At 42.7% G+C, this 26542-nt stretch overlaps 1 protein-coding gene across 6 annotated transcripts in view; it reads left to right on the top strand.

Annotated features, from left to right (window-relative positions):
- Window positions 1-26542, top strand: part of LOC122987805 (DNA-binding protein SATB1) — a 67413-nt gene that overhangs the window by 19524 nt on the left and 21347 nt on the right. For 2 of the 6 annotated variants that reach the window (XM_044359834.1, XM_044359833.1), the window contains exons 5-11: window positions 2965-3088; window positions 9226-9337; window positions 10401-10478; window positions 14793-15304; window positions 18265-18477; window positions 23746-23817; window positions 24321-24476. In XM_044359834.1, coding sequence (XP_044215769.1) covers window positions 2965-3088; window positions 9226-9337; window positions 10401-10478; window positions 14793-15304; window positions 18265-18477; window positions 23746-23817; window positions 24321-24476 — 1267 coding nt within the window. The remainder of the gene's footprint in view (window positions 1-2964; window positions 3089-9225; window positions 9338-10400; window positions 10479-14792; window positions 15305-18264; window positions 18478-23745; window positions 23818-24320; window positions 24477-26542) is intronic. The other 4 variants (XM_044359836.1, XM_044359837.1, XM_044359835.1 and 1 more) reach the window with 4 other exon arrangements.

The following is a 26542-nucleotide window of genomic DNA, read 5'->3' as shown; positions in this document are numbered from 1 at the left end:
CAGACACACATAGACACAACAGACTGTCCTTTCCCTGGAAATGGGAAAAACCCATTTGAACACTGAAAGCTTCCACGCCCAATGGTACCAAAGAATCACAGATTAGTCAATTTGCCAATTAACCGTTAACCACTAACACTTTGCGTCACGCTGCGATGAGTGATCAAGTAGATTTATCTCTTAAAGTAAGCAAACGCAGGATTACCACTGCTCTACATTTAAAGTGATGTTAACTAGGGATTTTTGCATTGGAGATTTAAGCAAAACTTAAATGAAATATGATAATAAAGTAGCAGTTTTTGACCCAAGAACTACTTTCACTCTTTTCATTAAAAAAAAAAAAAAGACTGTGGTGGGCAACTGGAGACTGCAGGGCTAAAAATGACTCTGCAGCAGATGAATACATGGCTGTTCACCTGAAATAGTTCCATAAATACACCTGGCTGCACCGGCTATTTTAAGTGAAATATATTCTGAATCTACATAGCATATAATAAAGAACACGCACAAGCTAAAACCTCCTTAGACTGAATACTGCTAGCTGTCTTCTTCTGCCATCAGTCACCATATTGTATGCTAAATGCTACTCTGTAGGTGTGAGGTTTTGACGTATTTATACGCACAGCTAGAGCATACAAGCATTTATAGACATGGATGCAAACGAGCTCATAGACACAAAGACACACACACACATACATACACACACACACAAACAACCGAGTGGCGCTGGTGTGGAGGCTTGTGCCAGCTGCACGCTAACCCAGTGTTCTGCAACCCTCTGGAGAGCTGTTCCTACTCTTTTTCTACCTCGCTCTGCCTCTTCCTTCTCTCTCCCCTCTCCTTCTGTCTCTCCCCCCCCCACCCCACCACCCCACCACCACCACCACCACCACCGCCACCACCCACCTTCACCGACAAAGCACTCACACACACACACACACACACACACACAGACTGATGTGAACACGTCGACCAGTCAGAATACAGAAGGTTGTGTTTATTTCCGGCGTGCTAGCCCTGAATGCATGGATAGCTGTCTCTCTCCACTACCTCTCTCTGTCTCTCCCTCCTTCCCTCCTCTTGTTCACTTCCTTCTCCCCAGAGGCCTTCTAGCTGCTGGAGCAGTTTAAGGTGTTCTGGAAAATCCATTGTTTGTGTGTGTGTGAGCGTGTGTGTGTGTGTGTGTGTGTAAGGCTGTGTGTTTTCCTACAAGCAGATGTTAGCCTCGACCGTTGCACGCATCCTTTTCTATTCCAGTCTACTGTTATCGCCATGCTCGTAACGTTTCCAACACACCAATTGACAGATTTATGGACACACACACACACACACATACACACACATACACACACAATGTCTCATGCACTCGTACGCTCATCACCCTTCACTCTATCTCCCATCTCTCCCACTTGTCAAGTGTCAAGGCAGGTTTAATGAAAAGTAATTCAGCGATACGTGCAACGCCAAACACGTTGAACATATGTTTTGCACACACGAAGTGTTTATCCAGAGCAAACCGGGCAGTTCAGTCGCTCTACATCTCCCACCCAGCATGTAAAGATATTTCTCATTTTCAAAACCCCCAGAAACCAGAGAGTTTCTGATCTACAACTGAATCCCCACATCTCACAGCTCTAGCAGCAGCTAACGGCAAAGCCAATCTATTTGATATATAAATCTATTTTGATTTTGCTGCATATTGTTGTCAGTATTGTTGTTTTTGTATTTGTTTCCCCCCTTCTTCTTCTTCTCTCCCCCGCCCCGCCATCCCCTCAACCCCCCGCCCCGACTGCCGCAGAAATCTAGCCAGTAACACCTTAAATTGTTTCGCCAAGCACAATGAGCCAGGAAGGTAGAAGTAACACGAAATAATAGTCGCCACATGCAGCTGATGTATAATTCATGCATCAATCCAGCAGATGTGTTGTATAAAGTAATTAACTAATCAGAACAATCAGGAGAGAGAGAAAGAGAGAGAGAGAGAGAGAGAGAGAGAGAGAGAGGGAGAATATGAAAGAGGGAGAGGGAGTGAGGCAGCCAGAGAGAGAGAGAGAGAGAGAGAGAGAGAGAGAGAGAGAGACAGAGCAATCTCCAGATGCATCTGCTTGATGCGCCAAATGAAATCTGTCTGTCTTGGAGGGGCGCTTGCAGCAGAAAAAACGAGCGGGGGCCCGTGTGTGTTCAGCTCTCTTCCTCTCTGGTTTCCTCTCTCTGTGTTTACCTCTCAGCCTATCTGATTTTATGACCCCTGATTTTATATATTTATATATATATATATATATTAATAGAACATATATGGGCTGTTGGTCAGACAAAAACAAGCAATCTGAAGATGTTATTTTGGGCTCTGGTAACTGTTTTTTTTCCACAATTTTTGACATTTTATGGACTAAATGATTAATTGACTAATAGAACTAACAAAGGAAATGATAATAAATGTAATTGTTAGCTCTGTTGCAGCTCTGAGTCAAAAGCTTTTTTTTTTTTAAATCAATGATGTTGGATTAGGAAGTCTCGCAGCTTGTTAAGGTTGCTGCAAGATAACTCGCTCAGCGGCTACTCACACGTATGCCTCGATAGTCGTTGGGGTCATTTTTATTTCCAGATTTAAAGATTGGTGTTATTATCCCTTTGCTCCAGATACCAGGGAAATGTCCAACACTTAGATAAAGATTAAATAGTTTTGATATTGTGTTGCTGAATTTGTAGCTTGTTTACTTTATCATTTCATTCAAGATACCATCAGGGCTGCTAGCTTTCCTTTCTATCTCTGTCTCTTCTCCATCTGAATTGTTTCTCATGCTCTCCCCCCCCCCCCCCCCCCTCTCCCCCCCTGCATCCCTATCTGTCCCCCCCCTCCTCCTTCTCCCCCTTTCCTCTCCCTATCTCCCCATCCTTATCCTCCCTATCCCTCTCTCCCCCCCCTCCACCCCCCATATGTCTCCTCTCTCTCTCTCTCCACAGTTGTCCTAAGCTGGAAGACCTGCCGCCCGAGCAATGGAGCCACTCTACAGTAAGAAACGCCCTCAAGGAGTTACTCAAAGACATGAATCAGAGCTCTCTGGCTAAAGAATGTCCCTTGTCACAGGTGCTGAAGCCCAGTCTGCTTATTCAAAAAAACAAAAAACAAACAAAAAAAAAAAAAACAAGAAAAAAGCCCCCCCACCCCCCTGCTACCATACTACACAACAAAACAAACACCACTATCTCCATCACCTCCGTCTTTTTATCCTTTACTTATCAAATGCCCTGAGTTTGATCAAGTGGGAAAGAGAATCGGCATAGAAAATTAAAATCAATGGCTATTGTTATTTGTTCTGCGATTATTTTTTTTTTTTTACCGCCCCCGACACAAAAACACACACACACACACACGTACGCAGAGACTTGTATGCAACGGCAGCCAAAAAAGCAGAGGTGTTGTTGAACGTATGGTTATTGTTAGATAAACATTGGCCCAAGCCCAGAACAATCTGGATTGTTTTTGTTCTTCTCCTCATTTAGTTGATTCTCAACATTTCAGCACATCAGGCTGCAGATATGTTCGTTCGCATGTTAGGTGTTATATTCTGTGTTTTTTTTTTTGTTTTTTTTTTGTCAACCGGGAGGTTGGAGAGAAAGCACTGGTGCAGATATTGTATTAACAGGCGCCGTAGTCAGTATATCATGGAGGCAGCTCTGGAGTGAATGGAATGAAATGGCAGTATATCTCTCACAGGGGCCGATAATGTGTGTGTGTGTGTGTGTGTGTGTGTGTTACAGTGCAAGGAGATATGTATGCTTGTGTGTGTATATTTGCTCGAGTAGGTTAGTGAAATGTATATCAATGCAGAGGAACGCGCATGTGAAAATTTTATTTGTGTTTTGCATGTCTGTGTGTTTAAATCCGAGAGTGTGCGTAGTTTCAGTATGAAGCCAGCTCCCCTCCTAGGCCACCGTATGGTCACCTGGAGACCCTCATTTGCACTGCGTGTGTGTGCGTATGTGCGTGTCTGTGAGCTGCTGCTTTACCAGCGTGTGTGTTTGTGTGTTTAGCCGGGCATGAGCAGTGCGCTGATGATGTAAAGAGTCCCTGGGTGGCATTCAGGTGGAGCCCAGCCCGGTCTGGTAATCACCCTGTTTACGGTCCATATGTGAAGACGGCTCAGAAGAGAGCACACACTAGCTCAGAGGATCTCACACACAGGCACACGCATTCTTCCTCAGACACACATTTGCTATTTTCACATACACACTAGTCTCAAATTAAACCGAAGATTGTTTTAGCTTTCCAGTGGGGATGAAAGGAGGTCAGGAAAATATCTAGAACTGAATCTGTTTCTCTCTTTCTGTATTTTAACAGCCAATTTGGTCTTAAAATCAGTTCCAAATGACATTAAATGGATCTTAAAACATATTACATTTACTGACAAAGGCAGACAATCCAGTCAGCCTTCACAGATTCAAATGGTAACTGCATGGCTAGCTCTTTTTATTTCTTATTTCCAGTTCCATCCTTTATCTTCTGTTGTAATTGTGCATCCCTATAAACTCTACATTTGAAACCACAGTTTTACTACAGCGTTTAAAAAACATTTTGATTGTTGCTGATACAAAACCAAGCCTAGATATCTAAACTTGTGCAATATTTTACTTTATTTTATTGCCATATCTATTCTTAAGTCAGCAAACTTTAAAATATTAATGTATTTTTGAAGTATTCAACGCCAGCAGTCATAAAGAGAACCTGGCAGCTTCGCCCATGTTGTTACTTCGTACCCAGAGTATCTACATGTATCTATATCTGCCTCGTACAGACATAGCTGCCATGATGCTGTCTGACATCTGTTACTCTGTGGGGTTTCATGTGGCCTGCTACACCCATAGAGCAGCGGTTTGCTCCTCCTTAACCCAATTGCTTTAGGAGACTGGTTGTCACGTTTGAGGGATGTCCTCACATTGTTTCGATACACGGGCTCCCTGCCCTGTGACCGGTGATGTCACCGCCTGCATGTTGTCTGACGAGACGGGGAGAAGCTAGGAAGCATTTGGCCCACCCTCAGAGGTTTCCGAGTTGACAAAACGCGGAATGAGTAGGAGGGGAAAGGGGCGTTGCGGGAGGGCACAGAAGATTGGCACCTTTTTAGGATTAGTGCTTCCTTGATATTCTGCAGCGTAATCCCGGGCCGAAAGGAGAGGTTAACAGATGAGAGAATCACGGCGAGCCAGTGAAAGAGAATTAGCCCACCTCGGAACAGGGCTCTGAAGAGAGAGAGGGGGGGGAGTAGAGCAGGGAGGGCAGTCCAGTGGGGGGTTATTTTGTGAACTGCCGCTTTTGTCCGGGGCCTTGTCAAACATTTAGTTTCATTCTTTTGCAGTGGGGAGTCATGCTTTGTGTGTTTAGCCTACAAATGGCATGAGAAAACTCAGAGAGAGGAAAATGTATTTGCTCATGCTCATTGTGGTTCTGCCAGAGGAATTGATTCTGATGTACACACATGTGAAGCATCTTTAAACTAGTTAGTAGTAGTTGATAGTTTGCAGAAGGGTAGCCACAACTTCTGATTCTGCCTCAATCAGCCAGTCAGCCTTTTTTTTTTTTTTTTTCTTAGGTTGCTACCAAGCTTAGCAACCCCCTTTGCCCATGTTCGCAGAAACTATGGCAACAAACGAGATTCCCCCTACCTCACCCCACCCTTTCCCATTGCCACCACCACCACCTCTTCTTGCCCACCCCCTGCTCACTCTCACTGGGCGGCCCCTGATGCACCAGCTGCTGCGTTGCGTAGCAGCAAATAGTCATCAAAATGCCATCTTTGCAGGCCTTCACCACCTCGGCTGCCATAGGCGCAACCTGCTTGCCAGTGTATGTATGTGCGTGTGTGTGTGTGTGTGTGTGTGTGTATATGTGTGTTAGATTTGAGGGAGGAGGGGGTCACCCCAGTTGAGGTGGATATGTGCCATAATTGAGCTGTGTTAGATGTTGGCGAGAGTCAAGGCACAGTGTTGCAAATGGGATGCGCTTTTTTTCCCGAGCTGATTCAAGACATCAGGCTAAGTTGGAATGTGTGTGCGCGTGTGTGTGTGTGTGTATGTGTGTCTAATTGTGTATGTGCACGTGTGTTAATCTGCATGTGTGCATTTGTGTAGCAGCACCAAGTGTGTTTGTCTGCAGGGGTTGTACTTTGTGTGTTTTTTTTCCAGTGTGTGCAACACACACCAACGCTGGCAGCTGGGTGCCTACAGTACCTGCCTGCTGCACCGCTATTCTCTCACACACACACACAGACACAGACACACACACGCACACACACACACACACACACACACACACACACACACACACACACAGTCACTCTCTCCTTCTCTCTTCCTGTCTCCCCTGATGGGGAGTGGAGTAGATGTTGGGGACCGATAGTAGCCCAGTGCCACTTCCTGGTCTTGCTGATAAGCTCTCTGTGCTGCAGATGGCTATCACTTAAAGGGTCCACACATGTGTTCATGCACACGCATACACGCGCACACACACACACACACACGCAGCCTTGCTACCTGTTGACAAGCCGTAGCACAGCCCTCCCGCTGGCACCGCAGTAGCAGCAGAGGCTCTGGTTATCTGCTTGATTTCACTTAGTGTGTATGCATGTGTGTGTGACAGAGAGCGAGAGAGAATAGGTGTATGTGTATTGTTTCGTTCACACATACACGCAGGGCCCCCTGTGAGAGGTGGAGTGATGTATTGAGGGAGAGGGCTGATTAATGAGGAGCGTTTATTAGAACATCTGTGTCAAAGATGGCGGAGAAAGAGGGAGCGAGAGAGACAGAGAGAAAGATGGGAAGAGAGAGAGAGAGAGAGAGAAAGGCACACCGTCTTTTGCAGGCCTCTTGTTTGTTGCCTGGAGCTGCCTTAGCCCAGATATACTGTAAATAAAACATGGCAGGCTGGAGGAGAGGAGTTCATTATACGTCTGACTTAGAGGAGAATTCTCCTTTCTTTAAATGTATGGCTTTCAGATGGATCTTTAGCTTGGGAGTCGACTGCCAGAACCAGCTTAAACTGGAATGTGTGGTCTGCTGCTCTACCAGTAGTCATCCCAAATATTCCTCCTTTTTTTTCGCAGGGCAGTAAATCAAGAGCAAAACCTGATTCTCTGATTTGCATCGGCTTTTGTCAGGAATAAATGGGAATTATCACTTTAAAACCGTAGAAGGTTGAACTTGTTACTATTCCCTAATACCATTCTTGCACGAATGCAAAAGAATGAACTTCTTCATTCATAAATATATGACCCATTAAAAGGGCGATTTTGACCTCCTAATCTTAACCTGAACTCTATCAGGGTTTTCATTGAATAGAGGCTTTTCAATATATGTATAAAAGACCGCTTTGTTACACTGCGCGAGTCCACACGCAGACCTCTTCACCCTCCTGTTTTTCATCATGACGACATGATGCACCACAGCACGGTTGGCACAAATTCACACCCAGCTGCAGTCATCAACGTGACTCTCGCCTCACTTGCCTATATTTGACTTTGAAAACATAAGCATCCGAACCGGTGTGACAAGAGCGCGACTACGAGCAGGTACGGTGAGAGTCACGTCGGTAACCATCAGCGGTTGAGGTTGGTCGTCACTCATAAACTCTTCCTCAACGTTACATCGCTTTTGTTCACTCTTATCTGCATCTTAACACAATTGGACCAAGACCTGGGAGCTAGCACAGCCAATGTCTTTGAGGACCTTGAGCTTTTGTTTTTGTGTGGTGTTGTCGGTCACAAATGTTACCCTTTTATAGGTGAAGATATCACATGAAGCCGGTTAAAAAGCTGACTAGCTTTCGCTTTAGCTCAGCCTTGAGCAAACCCCTTCATGCTATAGTTTGAAAGAGGAAATATGGCTACTTTTGCATCCTCACATGAACATTGCACACATGTTTGTGCCACCTGTAAAGTTTTTTTTTTGGTGTGTCACTGATGTTGCATGTGTAAAACAGAAGAAAATAGACTTGAAGCATAAAAATACAGCTCCAGTTGTGGTTAGGGTATGTGTTATGATGTATAGTGTGAGTCAAACGCAACTTATTACGTAGGCCTTTGTAGACATCTGTATGGATTAAAATAGAAGTGTATCTGTTCCATCAGACACTTCTGAGACAGAAGACTGACAAAACATGGCTGAGACACTTCCGTTGTAGACTCATCTTTAGATTTAGAAGTGGCACTAGGAGCATAAGGTGCATACAGCTTGATAAAGAGGTCGGGAGATCATAGATCAACCTTTCTTATGGTGCAGCTCCCACCGTTCGCCCTCCTTTTGTGCAGAGGAGCTGGAACCAGAGAACCAGAATCATCATGTAGCAGTTCATTGTGCTCGTGACTGCCATGCTGCTCTGCCAGAAGGTTCCCCCCGCCATCCTCCAAGTGCATATATTATAGAAAATGATAAAGATGGCATACCTGTAATTTGAAAACAGATGGTTTGGTTCTTTTGAATATTTATAACAATCAAAAACAATTTCTCCTGCACCAACCTCGCTATTCACCCGGAGGCCACCAAGGTGTTAAAACATTCATTTTAATGAAACTGAAAGGGAAAAAAAAAAAATATCTCGCCTCTTTGTTTTTCTCCGGGAAAGGAGGATGGTTGAAGTAAATGTAGAGAGGGCAAAGAGTCAACTGTAAAGGGGGGAGACGGGAGCACACATGCGTCTGAGAACGACATGCTCTTTGCAGCCCGCAAACTGCTTGAAGTTGTTGTCTTTAACAGATTGTATAAATAAAGAGCTGAGAAATAAAAGAGGTTTATCTGTTTACATCGCCCGACTCCCCAGATGCTGATATTAAATAAGCTGTTATCTTCTTTCCTTTTGAAGGTAAATATCTTTTCTGCTGATTTCAACAGATGTAGAACTCAGTTGACCTTATAATTTACCCACTCTGAAATAAAAATGTTCAGACAAACTCAACGGCATTTGATAAAAAAGAACAGATAAACCCTTGTTTGATTTAATTTGTTTTACCTTTAGTAGACGAGATCAGAATTTTCTGCATGTCTGATATTTTTGAGTTGGCTTTTTTTAGTGCTGGGTTTTACTGTGTCCCTATCTTTTATTTGTTTTGACAAGCTACAGTGTTACTGCATGTTTCACAAGCTTTAATATTATGTCTGTATTTTCCACAATGAGAATCTAAAGTATCTCTATCGTTCTCTCTCCCTCTCTCTCAATCAATCTCTCTCTTTCAGAGTATGATTTCCTCCATTGTGAACAGCACTTACTATGCAAATGTGTCGGCGGCGAAGTGTCAGGAATTTGGGCGCTGGTATAAACATTTCAAGAAGACAAAAGATATGATGGGTAAGCAAAACGGAGGGGCGCAAAGTATGGTGTCACACTTTTGTCTCTTTGCTCACACACACACGTACACACCAGTCACCAACACAATATGTTCTCTAACCAACCGTTTCTTTGTCTTCCTGCAGTCGTATGAAGCAGAAATACATTTTTATCTTGTTATCTAATAATTCCACACAGTTTAGCGGTCCAAACACAGCGTTATCCTTCATTTATCCATTACCGCTTTAACACTAATATTAAAGCCAAATCGAGGCCTCCGACTATTTTATATATTTGTCGGTTTTACGAGTATAACGCTTTAGTTTTCCATGAACAAAAGGCAGCGATGACTTCAACAGGCCACCGCCTAGTCTGAAATTCAATTAGATTTTCTTATCAACCCTCTAACAACGCATGCTTTATATTATCTAAAAAAAATTCCCCTTTGACCCACCAGGAAATGAGGTTATATAATACCAGTAGCACCCTGACTGGAGATAGAATTCCGATATATTTTTATGTCTTTTGATTAAACAGAACACCACTCTGTTGCGGGGCTCATAAGGCAGTATAATGTTGAGATATTAGGCTTAACAATCTGTTGAGCAATCTTTTTTTCTTTGCCAGTGTGTTACTGCTCACGGTGATGACAGATGAGATATTATATCAAAATGTTTTCACAGCCTCCATGCAAATAGCATGTTGTGATCATATCTTATCTGATGGGTTTTTTTTTTTTTTTTTTTCTTCTGTTAAAGTGGCAACATACGCTGGGAACATTATTTACTTCAGACCTGCTGTACTTGTGTATTCTCTCGTATACTCCTACACATTTTTGTAACAACTGTTTTTTTTTTTTTTTTGGTATTTTCTTCAAAAGTTAGGCTACAGCAGCTGTCAGTCTGGCCTTAGACATGCTGGTCTGGTGTTTTAAATGTCATATTTCTGCTTAGCTGGAGTGGGAGAGAAGCACTGTAAAAAAAACCCATAACCCTGTGTTTCTTTCTTCTCTCTTTCTTTGTGTGTGTGTGTGTGTGTGTGTGTGCGTGCGTGTGTGTGCGTGCCTTGCCATCCGACTGTGCAGGCATGCGCCAACCCTCCCAGCTGGAGGGCTACCTGGGGACATGTGTCCTCCGTGAGAGCCCACGTGCCAATGCACTAGGTATGTCGCATCCTGGGCACACACACAAACACACACACACACACGCACGCTCTTGTTTTTGACACTACGGGTGACATTGTGTGCACAGTCATTTCCTGAAGACTTACCCTAACCTAATCACTACGTGCCTAACATCAACACTACGTGCCTAACATGGCATTAGCAATCAATAGATAGTTTTATTTCCAAATCTTTCATTTTCCACTTTTCCAAATATATTTTTTCATTGAACTTAGCTTAAAGAGTGACCAGTAGTTGTTGGTGTTTGTTGTTATTAACAATTAATATTACCAATGTTATTCAATGGTGAGATTATGAATAACATTACACTATGAATATGACCGCTTAGGTGGTGGCACAAGGCAAAAATTCAGAGATAAAACCACATCGTCTCTTACCGTTCATCCGCTTCCACAGTGGTATAAATGTCACTGTTACTAAAGGCCTGCAGATGAATATCAGCTTGAACAAAGTTAAAAGTCTTGCGAGTTTCACCACAAACATAACGAGACACGAATATCTCATATTTTGGCTAAAGTTTGCAGCGAAGTTAGTCATCGAATCGCTGCTTTTTGCTTCTTCGCTTCCCGTTGAGTCAACGAGCGGAAACACGGACAGCACCGCTCTGCCGTTTCAACCCACATTGTGGTCAGAAGGGGGGTTCACGTCCGTAGTGATGAGTAACTGATTGCTTATTTGAAAACGTAACTAAGTAAATGATTACTCGAATTGCAAAACTAATGTCTTACATTACTTGTTACAGCACAAAAATAATTAGTACAGGCTTTGAATGAACTGTCACTGCATTGCGGATTAATGTGGCTTTATGTTTGGGGCATGGAGCGAGTGATTTTAGTGCTTTTTACAGTGGATGCTTTTGTATGTTGCACTTGCATGACTGATCTGAAATTTGGACATGCAGTTTCCGAGATGTTGGTATCCGCTGGCAATCCAGAGACACCCGTAAACACCGGTGAATATTTGGGTTTAGTCAGGTTTAATCTGTCCCTCACACAATCAAACACCAGTTACTATCACTAAACAAAAACACGCTTCAACAAAACAACCCCAACACTATCCATCTGTGCTCGTATTTCTACTAGTGGAAGAAGTTGGTAACCCTACACACACACTTAGCAGGAAAAAAAGCCATCAGCCATCAGCTACTGCGGCTGGGAGTAAAGAGTTGCTGCCCGCTGCAGGGACAGCTAGCGGCAGCTGGTGTCATCTCTTGCTGCGTTCACTTGCACTCAGACATCAGAGTTTCGCTCTTGTAAATGTCTGACCAGCCACAACTTTGTCCAAAACTGGGGTGACAAGGTATTTTTTTAGGGGTAGCAGCTGCCACCCCGTGCCACCCTGGTTGATCCGCCCCCGCCAACCCAAAAGTTTTAGTGCTTTGCCTGGTGGGGACCTGCTTTTTGTCTCCATAATGTGACTTTGTGAATAGAATTTTGTCCTCCGTACCTTTTTGATTAATACAAGTACATAAACACACTCAACTCATTTGTCTAACTTGTGAGGAGCTACGTTCCTTCCTTAATGCCTAAACTGAACGCTTAATGTTACATGCCTGACTCGCCTAAACTGAATCCCAATTATAATCTTATTCTTAAACCCAAAACCAAGTAGAACTTTAAAGTCGCATTAAAATAAAAATGGACTTATTCACTTTGTTAGCTCCTTCTCAATTGGAATTTGGAATTGATCTTACTTTCACCCTTTTCATCTCAACCTATAATAACCTCTAATATATAATCTAATCTTTTAAAATGACTCAAGTGGCAACATGCTACATTTTTAAACTGTATACCCTGGTTACACCTAAACATAAAGTCTCTTTTTAAAGTAGAATACATCAAAATGCTATTTCCTCCTGACAAAAACAGTTAAACTGTACGTTTCAAAGTGTTTTTTTGCACACCCCCCTCTCTGGGGACGAAGAACAAAAACCACAAATGTGTACGTACACACAGGCAGCGATAACATCTGAAGATGTGCTCGCACACATTCACACAAACCTGAGCGCCCAACGTGTATGTTAGCCAAACCCCAGACACAAAACCCTGGCACATGAGCCTCAGGTGTCCGCTGCATGCCTGCGGCAACTCCCCCAACCTCAATATTCATGACGGGCTGCTGTCTGCTGTAGGTTGCCACAAACGGCAGGAAGAGCGAGCGCTGGTGAAACGCCAAGTTCGAAAGGCTGGAAGAGAGAGTAGCGTGGTCATCCCTTTGTGCTTTTGGCAGCGTCGTCATATGTGACTCCGCATTTACTTCACCGCACTGCATTTAGCAAGGACTTTGAGCCTGAAGTCGGAGGGAATAAGTACCTGGTCACAGGTACTGGCAAGCTACTCTGCTTCTCTGCCAGCTGAAGTGGTGTTACCAGCCGCCAGCAAATGTGGTGTCTCTTCTTTTGACGTGGCAGTACAGGGAAGCCAAGACAGGAGAGAGAGTTGGGTCACTTTGTATGTCTCTCTCTCTCTCTCATTCCCTCTCTCTCTTTCTCTCTCTCTCTCTCTCACACACACACACACACACACTCCCTCCCTCCCTCCCTCCCTCCCTCAGCCCACATCCCATTCCCATTGTGTGTTTAATCCGGGGCTCTTTTGTGGCAGGATTCCACACGAGGACTCCCGCTTCTGTGGCAGCCTTTTTCTCCCAGGGCCTGCCATGCTCTTCTGTCACCCCTTCTCTTTTCAATTTGCATGGAAATGCCTCCGTGTGCCTGTGTGTTTGTGTGTTGTGAGCATGCCCCCCAGCAGTCTGTGCGAGCGAGCATATGCACACACACACACACACACACACACACACACACATTCACATATGAGTGAATAGGCACGCCATACCATCAGAGCCAGGGAATGCCAGGGATTATGGGAAGAGATGTGATTATTACCAAGATTTTTTTTTTTTTTTGTTTTGTTTTTCCCCCCACATCATTTGTTTTCGACAAACGCTCAATAGACCCGTCTTGGCCGGGTGTTTTGTGCTTGCTGACAGTTAAGAAACAGGCAGCTCAAACACATGATTATTGTGGGTATTTTTGGAAAACATCCATGCACTTAATCTTTCATCTGCTGAAAAATTCAGCTTGTTGAAGACTTCCCCCCCCCCCAGCTCCCCCCTCCCTCTTCTCCACAACAGCAATTTACGCTTTTCACAATCCCATACGATGCTTTTCTGTGGGATGTGGAGGCCGCAGCATACTTCTAAGGTGTTAATGTTGCCATCCGTATGAATTCTTAAACGCTGCCCCCTCACTCACTCACTCAGTATAGTGCATGCAAAAAAAAAAAAAAAAAGCCTCAGCATATGTGAATTCCTTAAAGACAGGCGGAAACGTGAAAACATTCAGCCGCTCCAAATGCTCATTCACTTCGCTGTGGGTAGTACTTTGAATGTTAAATCATTGTTTTCATCCTCTAAGCACATAATTTAAACCTGTCTTAAAATATTCCCCAGCAGCCATTATGGTGTTAAAGATTCCCGAAGCAAGAGATGCCGCAAAACTCTCCGAAATGCCATTAAAATGAAGGCATCTAGACTTTTTTTTTTTTTTTTCTTCAAGTCAGATGAGTTTTGGTACATTCAAACAAGAGCATTTCTCAGGTTACATACTGTATCCTACGATGGCCTGCCTCCATTCACTGCTCCCTACATTTATATTTAGGCCATCCTCCCCTAAAAATGTCATATTGGCTAGCTTGTGTTCCTTATTTTAGAATTAAGGATGTATCTAGTGAATCAGATTTATCAGCATTGCTTCTGCCTTTGTGGACACACACACACACATTATTCCTGTACCTTCACATACACACACTCCACTGTCTCTCCAAGATTTTTTTTCACATGATGAGGCCACAGACGTTCTGAACTTAATTTCGAAGGCATGGGTTGTGGAAGACACAGGTCAAACACAATGAAGCTCTTTTATCTGAGTTTCCATCTTTTTCTTTTTTTAACCAGTCGTTGGCTGATCAGCTGTGTCATATCCAATCAGGGAAGAAAGGGCCTGTGAAGGGCACTGGTTAGGAAGCAGACCTCTACACTGAGATACTAAGTCTTTTTTTGTTAGCACTTACAAATATGAATATGTGCTGAGTTGATCTGATGGCTATGATTTTGAGATTGAGGTTTCACTTTCTGCAGATTCTTGTAGTTTTGGTTTGTCCTCTGTTCTCCAGTGGCTACAGTCTCCCCCTCCTGTGTTTTCTTTGTGGTGTTTAATGTAGACTTTTAAATAGTTGACCCTGTCCTGTTTCTCATCTCTGTGTCCCTCGCCTTGTCTTCCTTCTCCTCCTCCAGCTGAGATGGACGGCCTGTCCGACCTCTCCCCACCCGGCTCTAACCACAACCACAACCACAACCACAACCACCTGGGCTTCTCCCAGCAGCAGCAGCCCATCCCCGGCAGCACAGCAGAGCAGACTCCTTCCTCGCCGGTGCCCCCAATGCCTCACGCTCCACCACCACATGGTGGTCAGACAGGCGGCCGACAGCCCCAGCTTCCCGGTCTACACCACCCAGGCCTGGTGTCCACGCCCATCAGTCCCCAGCTGGTGAACCAGCAGCTTGTGATGGCACAGATCCTCAACCAGCAGTATGCAGTGAACCGGCTGCTGGCGCAGCAGTCCCTGTCGCAGCAGTACCTCAACCACCCACCTGTCAACCGCAACTCCCACAACAAGCCTCTGGAGCCACAAGTGGCATCAAACACAGAGGTGTCCTCCGAGATTTACCAGTGGGTTCGGGACGAGCTGAAGCGGGCCGGCATCTCACAGGCCGTCTTCGCCCGTGTGGCCTTCAACAGAACCCAGGTGAGGAGGGAAGACACATGGGCTAGAATAAAAGATACTTCTCTAACCAAAAAAAGCCAAATTATTGTCATTACTAAAATGATTGTCACTACTAAAAACGACCACTTTATTTCTAGTTTTTATGAGTTGCTTTATATCAATTAGATTTTCATTCCCCTTCCTTCTTCTTTTTGATAAGGAAGCTCTGATTTGGCTGGAGTATTCTCAGATTTAACCAAATTAAATCATAATGCAGGTCAATGGTATTTATGTTTGTCATGGAATATTTGGCCAAAAGCTCCATTTGATACAATAATGACCTACTTTGATAAGTTCAGGAATTATTTTATGTACATTGGAACTGAAGTTGTATAATCTTGGAAAACATCCGTATTCGCTACAACATTCAAGGTTGATTAAAAATGTGATTTATTTCTTAATATAATTGAATTTTTTATCTTTAATGTGATGCCCCAGTCTGACCCATATATTCATAAGGTAATAATAGTTTGTTTGACTACAAACAGTACCTTTTAAGATCCCATGAAATGGGCGCTTGATGCTTCCTGGAAAACTGTTGCTTCCTGGAGGACAGTGCATCTTTGGCGGTGATGTCATTCAGCACCAACAAAGTTAAAGGGTGAAACTAATAAGTCTAACCAAAAGAGATTATTCAACAATCCCCCTTTCTCTTCAAACTGCCTTTATCCCCGTAGCTAATACCTCACTTAAAACTGACCCTTCTTTATCTAAGATCCCACACCGACATGTTGTTTCAAAAGTAAATACATCACATTAAGGAAGTCATAAAACATTTTAATGACACCTGTTATACCAAGAAATATTAAGAAAGGCCTGCTGTTTGAATCTCTTTATTTCCATAGCTTTTTTTACTGTATCTCATTCATAACTCTCATCCACTCCAGTAATCTAGCACCTCTGTACTGTACTTCAAGACAGCTGGCTGCTTGCCAGGTGAAAGACCCGGGCTCGGTCATGGCGTGCGTTCTCTCTCTGCCAAAATATGTGGTTTCACTTCATAGTCAGAGGCCACACACACACACACACACACACACACTCACACTCACACTCACACTCACAGATACACACAGAAGGCAGTGATAATGTCTTAAGACGTACTGTCTGAATTAGAGGGGGGTGGAAGGAAGTGACAGCAAACCTCATTACGACTCCATTAGCTTTGAAGTTGCTGTGTATGAAAAAGGAAAAAAGCAGAAACTGATAGGGATCTATTAGAATTAGAACATGCAGCAACTCACCCCTCCTCCCCCCCCAAAAGAAAATGTGTGTGTGTGTGTGTGTGTTTGTGTGTGTGTGTGTGTGTGTTATATGGTAGAGTCAGGCAGTGGTATTTTTGTGCAGATTGGCAAGCTCCCACACAAACAGTCTTATCTGTGGCTGATATGAGGAATTAGCCCAATGTGCCGTTGGAGAGTTTGCCTTTGGAGGATTATTTATTAGGCATGTGTTTTTTTTCCAGTGTTAATAAAAGGAGTGGGTGGTGGTGGTGAGGAGGAGGAGGTTGAGTTGTGACATGAAGGAGCCGCTGTCGATGCAGGAGGTAGCTCTGAGGAGGCGGAGGGGAGGAGCTGAGGGCACTTTTTTTTTTTTTTTTAATTTTTTTGGAGAGGAAACTGATTGACCAAAGAGATAGACAGAAATGGTCGATGATAGCAAAGAATGATAAGAATGCACACACTGAAGAATGCACACACAGACACACACATGTACAGACACACACACACACACGGTACTAATAAAATTAGAAATGCCACTTATGTATCCCATGAATACTCGTGTACATTAAACGCACACAAGTCTCCCTCACCGTAAAAACGTCACTCTTGAGTCTGGTTTCATGCGAGTATCTGTTCATGCTTGTCTGGATACCACAGACCTACCTATTTGAACGTGACACATCTAGTCGCATACATCTTAATAGTCAGACAAACAACACCAAGCACATATTTGCAGCTCTACTCATTTCCCAAGAGGACTTGCGTTATCAGGGGAAAAAAAATAAATAAATAAACATAAAAAAAAAAAATTGAGGATGTTTTTCCCCATCACCTTGTTTTATTACCAAATCACACCTATTGATGGTGAGAGAAGCGGAGCGATGGTTCGCACAGTGTGTGGCCAAGAGCTGATGAAAAGGCCCAATCACACGTCTCTGATAATGGAGTCATCGCTGTCTCATAATGATGGAATTGAGCGCTATTGAAAAGTAAACAGAGGATACACTGATTGCCCGCCGTACAAGACTTTCACATTTTCAGGCTTGTAGCTGCAGCTCTTATCCAGAGAAACATACGGCTCTAAGAATATGTCCAAGATGTGTGCAAAATTACACTTAACCCAGTTTAATGCCTTTAAAGGCTACGCACAAGCTTCAGAAAAGTAGTTTTGTCATCCAAGAATGATCATTGATGAAGTGGTATGAACTGACACAACAGAATAATATTTTTTTTTTACTACAAGACAAAAGCTCTGTAGAGAGTCATGAGTATATGGAGGAGGACGAGAGTATGTAAAGTTTTCTTTGATAACATGTTTTTTACAACGATGGCGGGCATACAGTGGATGCTTATCGTGGAGAAAGCTTTTTAGAGATGAAGACACTGACACTGGACTAAAAAAAGAAAAGTAGATACACGGGAAAAACCTGTTACTCTACCTGCCTGTTTGAAAACACTGTGTTGAGTAAGAATCTGGTCTAAATACTGAAATACTGAGTCCCTAAAAGGCAGCATTAGTTTACAGTTTAAGTGGGTATAAGAGCGACATATCTCCATTGTCATTAGAGTTTCCTTTTACACTTATGACCCTCCTGTGAGCTCTTCTTTTCCGCTCTTTATTTTTTTTTTTATGTCGTTCTCCCTCTGCTGCTCCATCACCTCATCTTCATCTTTTTTACTCTCTTTGCTTTCTCCCTCTCTTCCTTCACCCACATCATGCAGGGCTTGCTGTCTGAGATCCTTCGCAAGGAGGAAGACCCTAAGACGGCATCCCAGTCGCTACTGGTCAACCTGCGCGCCATGCAGAACTTCTTGCAGTTGCCTGAGGCTGAGCGAGACCGCATCTATCAGGAGGAGAGAGAGCGCAGCCTGACGGCTGCCTCTGCAATGGGCTCCGCTCCACTTATCAGCACTCCACCCAGCCGACCTGTACAGGTACCAGAGATTATGTTCCTCTCTGTGCAACCCTGCATTTATGTTGCAGATAGCTTAATGTAAACTTGAATGTTACTCAGTAGGACATAGTTATTAGACTAGAGTTTTAGTTTTACAAACATTTCTTGGAGACAGAGCTGCTCTGTAGATAGAAAAATAAAAAATTAAATAATGTGCAAAGGACTTAATTTATAGTGAGGTAGCATTAGAATAGCAAAAGGAAAAGTCAAGGGGTAGAGACAGATTTATACTTATACTTAAGGTTTTCTGGTGGTCTTGTTGTAGGTGCCTACAGCCCAGGAACTGATTTATGGTTTAACCCATAAATTGTTGTTGCACCACTGCAACACGAGATGAATGTGGCACGCATTATAAGGCAGTATTATGCGTCTGTTATACACCCAAAGTAATCATGTTCACATGATTTTATTCACTTTGTAAAAGGAAACAACAATCATGGAAAGAAGAAGTGAATTTTTTTTTTTTTTTTCTAGATCTCACAGCAATAAATTTGATGACATAAATGATTGATTGGTATAAATGAGAAGTTTAACCTTTGGTAATTGTTTTTCATTATCAACAAATGCTATCAGTGGTGGAGACATTTAGGATAAAACAGAAAGCCACCCAAGGAGACCAATTACATCTGAGACCAATCACAGACGTGTAGTTACATTTTTGAGGGATACACATCAGCTGTTGTGGAAGCCTTTATGTAGCTACAAAGGCTGAATGTAGAGCAGCGGTTTTCAAACTTTTTATGCCCAAGGCACACCAAAGGGCAAGCCAAAATCTCAAGGCACGCTTGTATTCATTCATCGAGCAAAATAATCTCTATAACGCTTTATTACTCTTATCATTCCAAATAAAATTTGACAAGCAACTATATTACTCATGAAATTTTTATTAAAAATAATTCAAGAATTCATTTGAAACTTTGTAAAATTACAGCAAAGCAGCAACACACACATTTAAACCAGACAGGTCACAAAATTAAAAATGAGGTAATGAAACTGAAAAGAGGGAAAGATACATAGCAACAGAGTATGCATTGAGTTGAAAAAAAAAAAACTGAGTCTAACATTGTGAAGAAAAAAGAGATTGACAATGAAATAATTGGCATGCAAAAAGTGAATACAAACGCAGTATCAATGCAGCTGACATCGAGTTGAAAAGAAAATCTTTAGTCAGAAATTGTAAATGTAACTTAAATATGAATCAGCATTAAAACATTTGTTATTGTAAATATTTGTTGCCTACTTACAAGCTCGTGAGATACGTGCCTGTCGGTGCTCACAGATTTTTTTTTGAATCCTTGGTTGTACTGAGGAGAAGGCCACTCGCAAGTCCTATTCAACAGAGAGGCGTGACCTCCTGTTACTCGTCTTGTAAACCAGAGTAGAGAATGCCAACTCACACAGGTACATAGTGGGGAAAAGAAGAAGTTGCTCAATAGCGTGGCGGGAGATGGTTGGGTACTCTGATGCAGAAGCCAACCAAAAGTGATCCGGTGGCAGCTCACTAAATTTGAGTTTAATTGTGCGGTCCATACGGAGCTCTGCGCATTCCTCTCTGAGCTTTTCTGTTGAGGATCCCTGATTGAATGGGTCTCGGATCCAGTCATAGTCCTCGATGTTGGCCACACGTGGAAAATAGCGCTCAAACCTCTCTTTTAATGTCTGAAGGTGTTCGGCAAATACAGCGCGCTCTCTGGCTGCCTGTGGCACCGCTGATGCCAGTGGGAACATGTCCATGGAGCCCTGTTCCAAAACCTCGTGCCACAGGATAAGCTTGCCCATAAACCCCCGAATCTTGTCTGTGGATGATAGAATGTTTTCATTCCTGCCCTGAAGCTTGGCGTTTAACTCGTTGAGATGCCAAAATATGTCTGCAAGGTAAGCCAGCTTGGCGCACCGCTTCTCATCCGCAAGCTTGTCCTTATGTGGGACAGCGTGTTCACTTGAAAATTCCAAAAGCTCTTCTCGAAGCTCATAAAGATGGGACAGGACTTTCCCCCTTGTTATCCTCCTTCACACTGGCTGTCAATCAGGGCCTTTGATGTGTCACACACTAATCATTCCCACCATCCAGCGAAAAACTAGAGTTTGGTTTGACAGAAAGTTTTTAGAAAACTTTTTTTTTAGGGTACAGAATTTGCCTCTGTATTGGGAAATGCTTGTGTACAAGGTAGTAATACTAAATTAAAGTCATTCATAACTTTTTGTATAGTTGTATATTGCAATAATAATTTATGAAATCCCACATCACACCGGTGTGCTATGAGGCAAGTCCAGATGTGCTGTGGGATTTTGTGATAACCAGTTTGGGAACCACTGATGAAGAGTATCAGTACTTGGTTCAACAAAAAGTACTTGCTTAGCCAAATCCAGTTCTGGATAACAAGAATCCAGTCAGCTTACTAGATTCCAAACACATTTTTTTTTTTGTCACAGTACTGCTAAATAAACCACTTCTGCAAGTTCCTCTAATGCACAACCTTGTATTCCTGGGCCAATGCTCCGCCATTGAGGATTGAAGGCAGAGATAATTTCGAGCGACTCTGCTTCTGAGAAATGTTTGTGTAACCGACACATCTCTCTGAACCAAATTAGAATATAATGAAACAAAACGAATTGTTATTTGAAGTTCCCCAATGGCTTAAAAGAGAGCAAAATTGAAAACTCTTTCTCTTGGATCGATAAAAAGTGCAGCAGTCATAAAAATTACAGCAAAGAGAAAACAATGTGTGTGAAGGGATTCATTCCTGTGAACTGTCTGACCATTTCAAGATATTATTGGTATTTGTACAGTCAGTGTTGAGAACAGGTATGGAGGTGATTTACTGTCTGTCTCTGTAGTGACGTGAGGAGATTTGATCCAGACACGTGTAAAAAGGTCATTCCTGTTTGCACCTTTCAGTGTAAAAAGTGTGTATCTACACTTTATACCGTGCAAAGAAAGACACACTCATGCACTGCTCTCATTAGCGCGCTCTGTGTTTACATGTGACGACAGCGAGTATGCATACAAGCACCACCCTAGCACATTGTTTTGCTACACACCTCACATTCCGCTCCATTGTATCAGGCTGTAACCTGTCTGGAAACACGTGTAATGAGTAAAAGCTGATTCCTTCCGTCAATGTTCACATTAGAGAACATACTCTACATTCTCCGTGCATGTAAATGAGTTCTACATCATCCCCGCCCTCACCACACAGGTGAGAATGGTGCACAAAATGATGGATAATTTTTTGTGCTAATTTTGACCTTTTACCATGCATTAGACAGCATTAACAGCCCTCCCATTTTTAAAATAAAGCTCACTCAGTGATGACAAGCTCTGTGAAAGATCAAACATCCTTCGTCTTTTAGTCGGTCTCTCATTCAAAATCACTGAGTGCCACAGCACAACTTTTCTACCCTTGCCGCAAATCGGTGTCTCTCATTTGAAAGGTATGTGGCAACGCTCTACCACTTAAGCCCATTTGAAGTGCGGTCAGCTGCATCTAGGAGGTGAGAGGGGCTAACAAAGGCTTCCTCTGTCCTGTCTTCGGTGAAGATGGGACTTTTATTTCGGCGAGGAGCAAAGAAAGACACAAGCACAGGCCCACCCATCTCCAAAATGGAGCCTTCCCCTTAAATTGCTCAGCGTGATCTCAGTCGCCGTCCTTACAAAACTAAAAAGAAAAGAGTGTCATTCTGAAGCGGTGGTGCTGAACTTAAAGCAGGGCCACTTTGCAGTTCACAGCTCACGTTTACAATCAGAGACTGTGTCAGTTCAGGACAGAGATTGAAAGTGAAAGAGTGGCCCTTTCCCCAAGAGAATATTTAGGTAAAAAAAAAGAAGAAAGAAAGAAAAAGTCATTTTTGTTTAGCTAAAAAACCAACTGTTAATATTCTAATGTGTTCCCTAGAAGCAGAGACGGAGGTTTGGAAGTATAACTTTTTGGTTTTCAACAGTCGCGGCGGGTGAAATAGACATTACTAATCCACTTGCTTGCAGAATGAATATACCAAGGGACTTTTAGCATATCTGAAACCATCTTATGGAGGTATATAGACGCATAACACAACAGAAATAGGTTTGCAAGATAAACTATGAACACAATGACTACTACATGATTTATATCTGTAACCATTTCAAACATGATCCAAAGCTGCATGCAAAAGCTTCTGGTTTGTGGTTTTTTTTATTTTCACATCAAGAATGCTGTTCGCACATCAGTAGTATATCTCGAGGCCTAATATACTTCACCTGTATGACTAAAACCCATCGACATTCATCATATAGACCTGTTCCGACACAAGGCAATTCTCACACGCACGTCCACGAACACACAAACACACACACACACGTTCGTACACTCATACACCTGGCCATCTGCCAGCCTCTCCTATGGAGCAATGCAGTGTGAATTTAAGCACATAAATCAGCCAGGGTGGCAATTGAGCCAGAGACAGAGGAGGGTTTTTTATAGGCCTCATAAAAACAGATGCAGAGGTATGTTTCTCTCACGTGTGTTGATGGGTCGGCTCAACCTCCCCCCCCCCAAAGCCAGTTAGTGCACATCCCAGCCTTAACAATTAGCTTGACATGGTAACCTACCACTCAGACTGAAAAGCCCGAGCTGTCATAAAACAGGATGAAAGGCCCGGCGACGCTCCGACATTCCATTTTCACCACAAATTTGAGGATTATGTGATTGTTTTTTTTTAACACACAGGGGCTCATGTGAGGCGTCTAGACAAATACTTGAATATATATCTATATTTTATCACAGGCTGTATCGCGAGTTACTAGCTGTTGGTGTTATTATGGTTTATTTGAATGCCATGCGCTTGTACTCATACCCAACCCCGTGGATGTCTCCTTTCAAAAGGACTCGTATGGAATGATTCATATGCTAATGGTTCTTGGGTAATGCTTTTATTAGGATACTTGTTACCTTGTCAAAGGATTTTTGTCAAGATCCAACAAGCCGCTGAATGAAGATGATTTGATTTCACTTGACTTGCATTTATTTTTTAATCATCAGCTTGACATAAGAATAATAACATTTCGTACAACACTTCTAAGTGTTTTTGAGTAACGGTGGTGCTGTGTGTGGGTGTTCAGTATATGTATGTGTATGTGTGTGTGTGTGTGTGTGTGAGATATATGCATGAATGAGTGTGCTCGCATGCTTGTGTTCAGCCAAATTCCCTTTTATTTTTTCCTCATGTGAGCCTGAACAAATATGGTTGTGTTGTGTTCCCGATACTGTAGCCCCGGAGGGAAGACTGTAACAGCGTAAGGCCCGAGGACTGGAATCCCCGAATCCCCGTGGGCATTTCCCCTGTGAGCAAACAACTCCACCCCCCCTTCACCTCTCACCCAGCACCACCAATTTGAACAAACACGTTCTCGTAGACGATTCACACACCGGAGCTTGCATGCAGTTCATTGATATTTCAGTATTTACGTGTTTTGTAAAGCAGGAAACAGTAAAAGAGCAACATGTTAATTTATCTTTCAAGTGTGAGGTTAATGTTCTCTTTTTGTTCAGTTTTGGTTTGAAATATAGTCAAAGATATATATAGTAAAAACACAATTTTATCATATTCAAAAAGCTTGCTGAATTTGGTGTCAGAAAGTCTGGAAATATTGTTGCTCAGTTACAAAACGTGTACAGTACAGTCACACATAACTGATAATGCTGAAATCCTCATGTAAAGTGGCTCAATCTGCATGAGATACAATCAAGAATTCAATATCTGACAAAGTATTAGTTTTATATGGAACATGTGAGGGATTTTGTGTAGGATTTTCTTGATTTTCTTTGTCGTCGTTATTTCCACCAGGTGAAACCGTCGCCTCTGCCCAGCGAGTGGAATGGCAAGACAGAGAGCTGCATACTCAACATCAACTCCACCATCTACGATGAGATCCAGCAGGAGATGAAGAGGGCCAAGGTTTCCCAGGCCCTGTTCGCTAAGGTTGCAGCCTCTAAGAGCCAGGTACCCAAATACACCCTAAACAACTCAATACTTAGTGAGTGGTGAGAGACACACATCAGCTTTTTGAAAAACTGGCTAAGAAAATACTCTGCTTCAGCATTCCTTCTTTTTTCACCATTGAAACTCAATATTTATGAATATTCAGAGAAAAGTTGCAAATCATGGCCTTTTGTTCATAATACAAGAAAATATCTAGTATGTGGAAATCTTCAGCAGTATTGATGTGCCAAAAATCCAAACTTTTAACTTTCAAATGTCCAACACGCACACTCACGTGGCTGGTGGATGTTTTGCAAAGATCCAAGGAAGAAAAAATCAAGATCCTTTAGCTTTGTGACAGACTTGTTGGTTTCCAAATAAACCAAACCTTGACCAGCGGAGCATTTGGCACATTAGTCCGTACAAAGACAGTATCCTCACACGCTCACGTAATGTTTGAACTGCTTTTTGAAGTGATTGTGTTTGCCAGAATATAAGATTTTATCACAGTCGATACTAAATGCTCATATTCATAAAGTTAAAAGTAAAGAAGTAGAAATGTATTGTGTGTCAGCGCGTCATTGCATCAGCGCAATGATTTATCGACATAATGACATATGTCTTCTTTATTGTGGGTTGGGAGTTTAGCAGTCGACAGTGTTTCAATACCAAACAAACTTGTTTATATTAGCTTCGCTCAGTAAGACGAAGGGGCCCCTGTTATCTTCGAGAGAGAGAGCAGGGCGCTCACACAATACAAGCTTGTGTGTGTTGGAAACAGGGGAGAAAAAAAAAGAGAAGACACACCACCAGTTTAACTCCTTAATAAAGCAATTTAAAAATGTGGCACTAAGGAGTTATTATTAAAGGTTTTCACGTGTCTGTCGGAGGCAGAGTTGGGAAGATTTCCACAATTGTGCTTGATGAAAAAGATGGGGGGAGAAATAGATCACCAAGGGCGGAATAATCTAGAAATATCTGCAAAGGCTTTATTTTTTTCTTGCTGATTAGGATGATTATACCCTCAGATAGCTTTGTTTTACCAAATTGCAGTTTGATGCACAAACCACTGTTTTTGTTAAGGAGTTCAAAGACTCCTTGGGAGGATGGAAAAAGAGAAAGGGAGAGCGAGGCGGTCGCAGCATTAACTCGCACATGTCTCTCTCTTCTCAAATGATGGTTTGTCTGGGAACAGGTTTTCCACCGTGCCTTCTCCACCTCCCCTCCCATCTCTCTGTCTTGCCCCTCTACCTCTCTCTTTCCCCCCGATTTCTGCCTCTCTTTCACGTTCCATTCATGGCAGGCGGGTGTGAATGTGAATTGAGCAGCAGATAAGAAGTGTGCTAATTATGCCTGTGAAAGGGGGCCTGGGAGAGCACTTATCTCTGGCTCCATCTCGTAATGGGCGCTCCCCGGGCAGCTGGTCTCCCCCCTTACTACCCAGCCGGCATTGCCACCGCTACCAGCGCCACCAGGCCAGCGGCTGCTCCTCCCCATCAGGACCCCTGAACCCTGAAAATCAGAAAACAGGACACAGTTTTCAGTTGCGGTTCACCCAAAAAAATCTTGTTAAATCCATAATTTTCCTTATTTGAATCTTCTTGTTTGATGCCGTCGACGGACGATTCTATAGTGTTTTGATTTTTACTTCCCAGAATTCATGTTAGTCCAACAATGTGGGTGGAAATGTGAAGTCTTTTCCTTGGATGACTCGATTAGTCAATTAATTGATTAGTTTATTGGCAGAAAATTAAACAGCAAGAGAAACAGCCTGCTTTCAGCTTCTCTGTTTTATATCATCATTGGATATATTTGGCTTTTTGGACTGTCAAAACAAAAAGAGCATTTTGAATAGTCACCTTGGGCTCTGGGAAATTGTAATAGACATTTTATCAACAAATTAAATAATGGATTAGTAGAGAAAATGATGAGCATTTTAATCAGTAATAAAAATAACACTCCTAGATATCAGCAGTTTCCGTAAATACTATCCATAAAATTTCTTGAATGGTATAACTAGTCTTCGATAGTTGAGGTGATCCTGGTTTTAGGATATCTGGTTTTAAAATACCTGAAATTTCATTGTT

This window comes from Thunnus albacares, chromosome 8, assembly GCF_914725855.1.
Source record: "Thunnus albacares chromosome 8, fThuAlb1.1, whole genome shotgun sequence".
NCBI classification, from domain to species: domain Eukaryota; kingdom Metazoa; phylum Chordata; class Actinopteri; order Scombriformes; family Scombridae; genus Thunnus; species Thunnus albacares.
Note: the sequence above shows the minus strand (reverse complement) of the source record. Positions and strands in the feature narration are given on the sequence as shown.